Raw genomic sequence first — 11,030 nt, 5'->3', positions numbered from 1 at the left:
GAAAAATGAAAGTGTAAGTTACTCTCGAGCTCTGATACTCTTATTAGGAAAGTTCAGAGTACAAATCATTCAGGTAGCTGCTGCCAGCTTCACGCTGCAAGTAAATGTTTGTCATTGTTGTAGATTAAACTGAAAATCTCACAGTGCCATAGCAGATAAGTACCAGTCAGGTTTCACAGCCAGTCATTGCACAGAATCAACCCAACTAAAGTCATCAGTGATCTGAAGATTATTAGGGACTCAGAGTTTCAGTCTTAGTTCTATTTGATCTCATTGCTGCCTTTGATACTGTTGATCATGACATTTTAAATCAAAGGTTTCATCATTTAGTTGGTTTAACTGGACAGTTCTCAATTGGCTCTCGACCTTTGACCCAGTTAAACCTCTCAGGTCATCAGGTTCAGATCTGTTAACTGTTCCCAAAATCAGATGTAAGTGTGCTAAGAGTGTGTTCAGTTACTGTGCTCCTGTTCTTTGGAGCATGCAGCCATAGTTTGCCTGCTGTGGCTGCATTCAAAACTAACAACTATGTTTCCATGCTTTGTGAATAACACTGACATCTGTGAGATTTGAGCTGATTTAGTTCGAGTTAAGACTGTTTATTAGAACATTACAAAGTTATTTTAAAAACTTCATCATTTTCTTGAACCCAAATATAATTCAGTTGAAAAATATACATTTTAACATGAGGTGAGGATGGTGGGGGAGGCACGATGGTCTTGTAGGGTTAGACCCTGATTAAGGGGTATTTTTGAAAGTAAAGCCCATCTCTCAAAGTCCCTGCCGGCCTGCCTCCACCTCGGGAAGCCTGTGGGTGCAGACGGACGTGAGGAGCACCACAGGCGGCAGAGGACTGTCTGTAGCCCCGGAGTGAGGGTCAGAGAGCCGAAGCAGACAGCGAACTGTGGCACAGTGCAGAAAACAGAAGCTTTCCCTCCCTGCCTCCTTTATCTTAATCTTCTAAATAAATCTTCTATAAAGGCACTTTCTCTCGGTCTCAAGGTTTGTTTAATGCTAAAAGTTCACCGTAAAAAAGAGACGCACTTGTGTGATTAGCCGCTCCCTGATTTCAGTATGTTAGCCTACAAGCTGAGCTCTGATCAGGTCCTACATGAGTTGTATTCTTGTGTTAGTCCACTGAGACCATCGCAGTTTTACCTGTTATGCGTAACTTTATCTCGGGTTTCCGGCTGATATCCAGCAGTCTCTGCTGAAGGTTGATCTCATACTGGACGATCAGACGTTCTGTTAACCTCAGAGCAGATTTCTTCTGCAGCAGTCAGCCGGTCTCTCCACTATTGCTTCTAAACGAACAATAAAAAAAATGTAATTATAGAAAAACACTTCTGAGAAGATAAAGTTTTAGTTAAAGTCTGTAATGAGGGCATGTTGCTCACATTTGCAGGTGAAATTAAAAGTGTGTAAAAATGAAGTTATTTGTGCACTCTGATGCAAATGAGAACTTGAGTTCTGACATTTTTCAGCAACATTAAGAGTAAAAAAAACCTTTCAAACAAAAAAGAACTCACTTATTACTGACTGACTGATGATCTATTTTGGAGTTGATCTCGAAACTGATCTACATCTTGATATTTTTCAAAATAATCTTCACTATTGGGGGTGGCTGTAGCTCAGGCGGTAGAGCAGATCATCTACTGATCGGTTCGATTCCCGGCTTCACCTAGTCTGCATTTCAAATATCCTTGGGCAAGATACTAACTCCAAGTTGCCTCAAGTTGCTCTTTGATCTGTGGAATGTGTGTCTGAATGTTGGTAGAAAGCACTAAGAAAAATGTGCTTGTGCGAATGGGAGTGAGTGGGTGAATGCACAAGTTTTGTAAAGCGCTTTGAGTGCTCAAGATTGAGTAGAAAAGCGCTATATAAGAACCAGTCCATTTAAAACTCCCTGTCATGTTTTCACGAATACACATTAAATAGATCTGACTGATACAAACTGTAGGTTTAATATTAATGTTAACACTTCAGAAAAGCGATTACAGTTTTACCGCTGGTCTGTAAATCTTTCTCAGGTTTCCAGATGTTATGCAGCTGTCTGAGCCGCTCTTCCCCGCTCCAGACGACGATGCCTTCATCCTCGTGTTTCACTACAAGCTGTTCTCCCTCTTGACTGATGCAGAGTTCCTCCTGTTCCTCTTTGATCTGTGGGGGATCTGTGTCCTCCTGGTCCAGATTGAAGTTCCTCTCCTGCTTCCAGACCTGCTGGCCAGCCAGATCTTCCTCCTCCTTACACTTCATGTTGATGTGGGACTTGAGGAACAAAGTAAAAAGAAAAAGATTAGACAGGTAAAGGTGCAGCCTCAGTCAGCAGGGCTGTACACTGTGAGCATGTTGCTCACATATGTGAGAGAGGTTTGTACAAATGTTTCAGAAGCACCATGTGACTCCCTCTCTTTGTTGGAAAGTCTTATTAATTCACTTTATAACTATTACTTTGAAGATAAATTTCTACCATCACAAAAATATTATGACCTCTTTAAAAACAAACAACGGCAACTACATGACTTAAATTCCATGTTTAGATGAAGGTAATGGTCAATGCCTTTTGACAGGGGAAAAACCTCCACACAGAAGAATCTTACTTGGCTGAATCATAAATTATTCACCATGATTAAAACTGCAGATGAGCAATAATCTGCATTTTATTTTAGCCAAAGAGGAATGTTTCTGTTTGTCTGTGATCTGACTTTTTCTGCTGGGTCCAAATTTCATTTTATCCTGTGTAAGTTTGTTTCTCTTCCTGTTAACTAGCAAAGTCAAAATCACCTTGATTCATTTAACTTTAATTCAATTATAAATGTAATCATTTTATTGAACAATTAATTTCATTTCAATGAAAAACAATTACTTAAAAGAAAGAGATTAAGTTGGAGAGAGACATGTGGCCATCTTTTAGTGAGTTAGACCCTGATTAAGGGGTATTTTTAAAAGTAAAGCCCATCTCTCAAAGTCCCTGCCGGCCTGCCTCCACCTCGGGAAGTCTGTGGGTGCAGACGGAGGTGAGGAGCACCACAGGCGGCAGAGAACTGTCTGTAGCCCCGGAGTGAGGCGTCGTGAACCGAAGCAGACAGCGAACTGTGGCACAGTGCAGAAAACCGAAGCTTTCCCTCCCTGTTTGGTTTTGATGTGTCTCATGAAAGTCTATTGTTAAAAGTTTACCTTTAAAAAAAACGGACGCACTTGTTTGATTAGCTGCTCTCTGATTTTAGCCTGTTAGCTTACAGACTGAGCTCAGATCGTTCCTGTGTTAGTTCATTGAGAACATCACAGTTTTACATACCTGCTGCGTGACTTCATCTCGGGTCTCCGGCTGATATACAGCAGTCTGAGCCAGTGGCGGATCTCATCATCCTGGACGACTGTTTTTAATGTTTTTAACCACGGAGATTTCTTCTGCATCATCAGTCTCTCATTGTTAAACTCTCCCAGAAACTGAAGACAGTTGTGCCATTTCCGCGCTTCTTCTTCTTCTATTGAGTAGACGGCAGACTACACATGTCCAAGGGTAATACTGTCCTCCTCAGGCCATTGGCATCAAGTCAAAGCCTTAAAGTCTGGTACTTTGCGCATGGTCATTTTTTACGAACAGCAGAATCACAAGACAAAGCGTGCCAATGTTTATACTTTTCACTGTGACTGCCAAATAGATGAAAAAGTAGATGTTAAAAAACAACTTATAGTTTTGTCATTGGGCTGGTAGAAAGCTATGAGTTTCTGTCCCTTTGTCTGACCTTAGAGACTTATTTTAAAAGGAAACATTACAATCCTTTAAAGCAAGTATTTTCACCTCTGTTCCCCCCTCTGTACTTAGCTTTTTTGTTGTCATGTCAGTAATTGTCCAGTTGATGGCTCCCTTGGATCACAAGCCTGTCTCATGAGTCCAAGTGAATATATTCTTAATAAACAGCTTTGAAGAATTTGTGACCAACTTTGTTTAATTCGGAACATCATCATCATGAGTCAAACTCACTCTTGGATCTACAAAATATTTAACAAAAACAAACATCACTGAATCATAAGGTATTTGCTCCAACTCTTAGTCCAGAAACACATGAGTGAACTAGATCAGCTGCTCCTCCAGTTCAGCTGTGGATTTATATCATTATTTATATTTGTAAAGTGGATATGCAGTTTTTCAGTACTAATATAAGCATTTTATATCATTGCTTTATTGACAGATGTTTGGTGTTCAAGGTCAGGTATCAGTTTGAAAAAAACAAACAAACACACTGAGTTGAACTTGAACTTCCTACTGACAAAAACTAAAATTGGTGCAAAAATAACCAGAAACATATAAGAAGCATCCTGGAGGTGCTGCAGACAAGATAGGACCAATAACATGTCAACAGGAAATCCTTTTTACTAATTTGTTTATTTCTTTTTAGATTTTTACTCTCCATTTTAAGCCATGATGTTTGCTGATACTGTGTTCCTACTGTTTGTTCTCATTAATAGTTCTGTTTTTAACATTCTGTGCTGAAGCTGGAGGAAATGTTTCTACAGTGTCAGATGATACAGCTCCAAACTAAATAAGTGACTAACTAACGATGCTTTAATACACTTTACTATAAATTATGATATAGTGCACTTTCTTAAAATTTCTTATTGCTCTGTAATTAATTGTTTTCTTTATAAATGTACAAATGAGAATAAAATCTGTGTGATAAAGGAAGGTCTGTAGACTTCTCTGTTAAGATCAGTGAAGAGAAACAACAACATACAAATACCTAAGAAAAATATTCAGTAAACATTTAGAAGATAGAGAAGTTTATGTTGTCATGTGGAGAAATTTTTCAAATAAAAATATCCATAAGCATTGATAGTCTCCATGGCTGAACAGACACAGGAAAGAGCTCCACCTATAAAACGTAAAAACATCAAGACAACATGTTGAAGATGTCGAGGTACTGCCCATAATGTTTGACTGACATCTGATTTATGTGCAGCACATAAATACCACAATAATGATGGAGAGAAACTAAAAGGGAACTAAAATACAGATTTAAACTTACAACAATATGAAAGACTTCAGTCTATTTCACTTTAATCAACTCAGCAGTGGCTCCAACCCAAAGTCCAGCATAGAGCGGCTGAGTGAATGTGGTCTGGACTCTGTGGAGGAGAGTCATGGTTTCAGAGACGCTGTAGAAGGACAAAATACCTGCTCTGTGATCCAGGTACACTCCTACTCTGGAGGAACGAGGACCTGAGACAGGAGTTTCAATGTTGTTGTACCGAAATGTAAAACTGTTGTTGTAATAATGTAATGACCAAGATTTGTCATTACGTCCAAATCCACATTCATAACCCTCTCCTTTTCTGCTGATATTCTTGTATGCGACTGCTACATAAACTCCTCCCCCTCTCCTCTCCACCTCCCAGTAACAACGTCCAGTCAGACTCTCTCTACTCAGGACCTGACGCCAGACAGTGAATCTGTCTGGATGATCAGAATAAGACTGTTGTTGTTTCATAAATGTTGCTTTTCTGTTCCCCTCTGATAATAACAGCTGTGTGTTTGCTGTGTTTGGATCCAGTGTGATTTCACATGAATATTTTAAGAATCCAGCTCTGGTCTTTGGCTCTGGTGGATCTGACAGTAAAACATCCACTTCAGTGACTGTCAGTGAGATGTTTGTCCATTCCTCTCTCAGAATGTCCTGTAGTTTATCTCTGACCTCTGACACAGCTGCTGTCACATCCTCAAAGTAGCTCAGAGGACGGATATTGATGCTGGATGAGTCTGTAGACTCACTGAGTGCTGACAGTGAGGGGTAGTTGTGTAGAAACTGGATGTGATCCTCTGTGTGTGAGAGCTGCTTCAGCTCAGCATCTTTCCTCTTCAGCTCAGTGATCTCCTGCTCCAGCTTCTCCTGAAGCTCTTTGACTCGACTCACTTCAGTTTCCTGCTGGGATCTGATCTGCTGCTTCACATCAGAGCTTCTTTTCTGGATGAGATGGATCAGCTCAGTGAAGATCTTCTCACTGTGCTCCACTGTTTGATCAGCAGACTGATTGATGGCCTCCACCTCCTGTTGAAGCAGCTTCACATCTTTCTCTCTGTCCTGGATTCTCTGCTGGATGTTTTGTCGACTCACCTCCAGCTCTCTCTGCCTCTCAGTCCTTTCTGCTGCAGCTGAGACTGTGTCGTGGCCTTTATGTTCATCCACAGAGCAGAGATAACAGATACTCTGCTGATCAGTACGGCAGAACATCTTCATCACCTCATCATGACGAGAGCAGATGTTCTCCTGGAGCTTCTTGGAGGGCTCCACCAGCTTGTGTTTGTCAAATGCAGGACATTCATAATGAAGCTTAACATGTTTCTCACAGTAAGAGACCAAACACACCAGACAGGACTTGAAGGCTTTCATTTTTCTTCCAGTGCAGACATCACAGGCCACATCTTCAGGTCCAGCATAGCAGTGATCAGCAGGAGCAGCTTGGAGTCCAGTCTTCTTCAGCTCCTCCACTAAAACTGCTAACATGGTGTTTTTCACCAGGACAGGCCTCGCTGTGAAAGTCTGTCTGCACTGAGGGCAGCTGTAGATTTTCTTCTTTTCCTCTTCATCCCAGAAGCTTTTAATACACTTCATGCAGTAGCTGTGTCCACAGGGAAGAGCCACCGGATTCTTCAGTAGATCCAAACAGATCGAACAAGAGAAGGTTTCTCGGTCCAGCTGAACACTTTTCTGCGCCATTTCACCCAACAGTGTCAGTGACTGTGTGAGTTTCACTTCCTCAGAACTGAAACTGCTCTGATCTAAACAACATAGGTTTCTGTAGCGAATGGGATCTGTCAGCTCTTATACGTCACCACATGTTGGTTGCACCCATCTTCAAACTGCAGATCAGAAGGGGAGGGAACAAGGGAACATGTGGACAGAGAGGAGGTGCTGAGTTAGAGAGCAGGAAGAGGGAGGGTTATCAGACACTAATTCAATCCTGGAACATGTGAGCCTGTGAGTTTTTCATTTAAAAATAGCACTGCTCAGCCTTTAAAGTTGTTAAATAACCTTAACATTTAAAAGACAATCTTTTTATGTAAATTAGTTTAAATTATCATTTTAGTCATTACAGGATATCAAATACTGCAGCTGAACTAAGAAATTGTTGTAGAAAAAAGCAATAAAAGGTCGTTCCCCCTCTGTCCCCTCCTGGTCACCTGTGCCTCAATTTTATGAGATGAGATGGATCAGCTCAGTGAAGATCTTCTCACTGTGCTCACTGTTTTATCAGCAGACTGATTTTATTCCACAACCTAGACATCCACATTACTCACACTCTCATAACACATACATATAGGGCCTTGGGATCGGGCATGTTATACGGTGTCCAGAGGACAGTCTTTGTATTCAACCTCACCTCTGGCGCTGGTGCCTATGGAGCGCCAGGACTGCCATAATGAATTAATTAAATACACCATTAAATAATGAATTAAATGTGGCAATAATTAATTAAAATTGGAATTAATTAATTAAATAAATAGTTATGACACATGTAATTAATTAATTATTGACACGTTTAATTAATTATTTATGTATTTCACATTTTAATTAATTATTCCATCCATCCATTCGCTTCCGCTTATCCTTTTCAGGGTCGCGGGGGGCGCTGGAGCCTATCCCAGCTGTCATAGGGCGAGAGGCGGGGTACACCCTGGACAGGTCGCCAGTCTGTCGCAGGGCCAACACACATTTAATTAATTAATTATTGACACATTTAATTAATTATTTAATGATATATTTAGTTATTTCATTTTGGCAGTCCTGGCGCCTGGCTCTCATCTTGAAATAATTTTATCTGTCAGCCTCACCCATCAAACTCAGGGGGCGGGGTTAACGCTGATCAAGTCAAAACCATTGCTTAGGCCTGGTGGCCATTGTTTCTAGCACACAACAACCGGCATGTGGAAGCTAACAGAACTGAACTTTGAAAAACCCTGTTTGTGTGTCACCAAATACCGTTTTAATATTTTTTTAGCCGAGAATGTAGTGGTTTAATCTTCATGTGTCTGGTCGGTTTGTCAAGATACAGCCTCTTTGCAAAAGTGCTTCGATGATTTCGGAGACGTCTGCCCAGTCTCACGGCAAAGCGTGGGATAGACCCGCTCGCCTCGCAAGCAATCCCACCGACAAAGCGCAGGCCCCGGTACACAGCTGTAGTAACCCCCGCTGACTTCTTTTACTGAGGTTATATTTATCGGTGTTTTATTTCCTGATGTTCTTATGTGTCCTACGTGTTTCAGTCGCCAATTCTGAATTATAACTAACATTAAAAACATGTTTAAGGAGGAGAGAGAGCAAATAAATCTGTTTAACATCTGATCTTTGGGTTTTTGTTCAGTAATCAGCGTGACCTGTGTATAAACGCATAAAAGAGATAACGTTGGTGTTTCTGTCATGTAGTAACTGCTGGCTTTAACTGTACAAAGGTTGTTCGACACTATGAAACACATACAGACTTCATGATGTTCGGCTAATATTTTTATTGTGAATATTAATCATGAGGGTAAACGGCCCTGTACACCACGGAGCGAGGTCAGCATATCCACGATATGCAGAGTTTCCCAGCTGACTAACTGCCAACTATTCCAGAGACGTGAAAATATACAGCATAAAGAAAAGTGTAAGAGACCCAGCAGCAGATTAGAATAACAGTTATACATTTAATAAATCACCAAATGAATCCAAGAAACGAGCAAACCTGTTCCGACAATTTGAGTTTGTGTTCCCTCAGCTGCAGACTCGCTGCTGTTTAAATGTTTGAAAAGGAAGATTAGATATAAACAAACGTCAAACGTAGACTCATTCTGCCTTCACATTTGATATGAGGCCACACAGTAAAAAACTGTCAATTTTACACTTAGAGAGTTGATTTTAACTCTGTTTCAGATAACATTTGGTCCCACTCAAAATTAGGGTAAAATTTACTCTATGGCCAGTGTTAACTTTTTAGTGTTAATTCTACTCAGTTTAGTGTCAAAATTAACAACAAAATGTGTAAAAATATTTAACACTGAGGGTTATTCACACTGTTTAGAGTAATATGATTTCACTTTATAGAGTTATTTTTAGTCCAAGTTCACTCTAATGTGTAATAATATTTCATTTTCATTATTTTTTCATATTTATCATATGATGCTATATTTCTAAATGGCTGTGATCTATCCTATATTATGAAAATAACTACAAACATACAGGTTACAGTAACAGCATTTATTAGCATAACAAACTCTTACAAATGACAGTAAGTAATGACAGTTGTCATTCACTCCATACGACAATTGTATGTCAAAAGGCCTGGGATAATGCAGGCTGTCAACATGAAAGACAACTAAATCTTGCTTTGTCCTGGTCAACTCATAAGCATGGAAATGTTCTTGAAAGGCTACTGTACATAATGGCAAAATGAGAAGTACCAGTTTCTCATGTATTATCAGAACTGACTCAATCTGGTAAAACACAGGCATTTCAGACACTACTTTGCCACAAATAACCAAATGCGGGCGGTAAACAATACCATTCTGTTTAGCCCAGTTCACTTTCATAACTTGAACTCTATTGGGCAGTTGCATTGCTATTGCAATTCCAGAACCTCCTTTTACCATATCTAAAGACACCATTTTTCCTGGACCAATGTCTAACCGACTAAAGGTTGTTGAAGATTGCCAAATGTATGCCATATAATTCTGGTGTTTTTTTGGCCAGCGTTTTGGTGATATTTTTGAATGATTTGAGCAGTTTCTTGAAAAAATTGTGCTTACCTTCATAGCGCATGCACCAACTATGAAGTACAGGCCCTATTTTTTGGATGCAGCGAGGATAATGGATAAGAAAATGGTGCTTTGGTAAAAGTTTTTTCTGGGGATACAACATCTTGAACAGTTTGTGGTGTTCCACAATCAAATGTTTTAAATATACACACATACCTTGAGATAACATAGGAGAAAATACAATGTTAACTATCTGTAGTAATAAAAGTAGTAGGCCCCGATGTTGGTCAGTAGAGGTTACCAAATCTCCAAACATGAGGGGAACATTCCTCAGTAAGCACCATGTCTGAATAGCATTCAGTCCCAGATCATTAGACTCTCCACCTAAATTCACAGCTACTGGCCTATTGTTTTTCTCCATGAATCCATAATCAAAACTTTGTATTCTCAAATTCACTTCTCCCAATGTAAGATGTTGTTCTTTTAAATACAAAAACAATAACTTCAGTTTGTACTGGGCCACTCCTTCCAAAACATCATGCATCACATCAACTGAGAAGTTCTCAGTTGTGTGAAAATATGTCAGTGAATTCAATAAGCATGAACTCTTTACACCAAAAACATAAGGAAGCAATGGATTATTAGACATTTCCTGACAGTGAGCAGTGTGGTTGTCTTTGGTGCGCAACACTATTTTGGGGGAATCTTCAGAGAATTCTGTTTGAAAGTCATCTTTATCAGCTAAACAAAACCTGCAACAGTACCTTGCACTGAAAGACTCCACCAGACCAAACAAGCTATGTAAGCCTAAATTATCACCAGTGACCTGTACCACACTACCACGAACATAACCACCGAATAGTGGAATCTCAATACCATCGCTCTCTAACACTTTAATGTCTCGAACAATAGGAACAAGAATTTCACTAAAACCATAACGTTTCAGATCTTGTGCATGAAATAAGGCACAAAGGTGTATGTTGGCCAAAAAAGAATTCCATTTGGGAGAGAAGTTTCTTAAGGTAAAATATACTGCACCCAACTTGTGAATACCTCGCTTGGAACCAAGAGGATTTGCAACCTCAAAGTCATCATAGAACATTTGGATCTGAACTGTGTGCTTTTCTGTTGAAAAAAAGAGGGCGTGTCTTCAATAGAGATCCATCACAAATATCTCTGCGTCTTGAATCACAAGTGTCTGATTTTTTCAACATTTCTCCAACATGCTGACTCCTAAATATTGATTCCAATGTTGATAAAACTGGAACATACATGAATTTATCTTGAACAACTGCCT

General features: G+C 39.8%; 1 protein-coding gene across 1 annotated transcript; it reads right to left on the bottom strand.

Moving 5' to 3' along the window:
• Nucleotides 1–1,159: 1,159 nt before the first annotated feature.
• Nucleotides 1,160–7,417, bottom strand: LOC146647262 (tripartite motif-containing protein 16-like). Its single transcript, XM_085387977.1, has 3 exons — nt 3,299–7,417; nt 2,007–2,268; nt 1,160–1,304 (listed from the first exon to the last, which is right to left on the bottom strand). The coding sequence occupies exon 1, from the start codon at nt 6,717–6,719 to the stop codon at nt 5,052–5,054; it is 1,668 nt and encodes a 555-aa protein (XP_085244103.1). The 5' UTR covers nt 6,720–7,417; the 3' UTR covers nt 1,160–1,304; nt 2,007–2,268; nt 3,299–5,051.
• Nucleotides 7,418–11,030: the final 3,613 nt, after the last annotated feature.

This window comes from Rhamphochromis longiceps, linkage group LG18, assembly GCF_057381845.1.
Source record: "Rhamphochromis longiceps isolate RC_006_pf linkage group LG18, R_longiceps_female_GT1.1, whole genome shotgun sequence".
Lineage (NCBI taxonomy): Eukaryota > Metazoa > Chordata > Actinopteri > Cichliformes > Cichlidae > Rhamphochromis > Rhamphochromis longiceps.
This window is presented reverse-complemented; position numbering and strand designations above follow the sequence as displayed.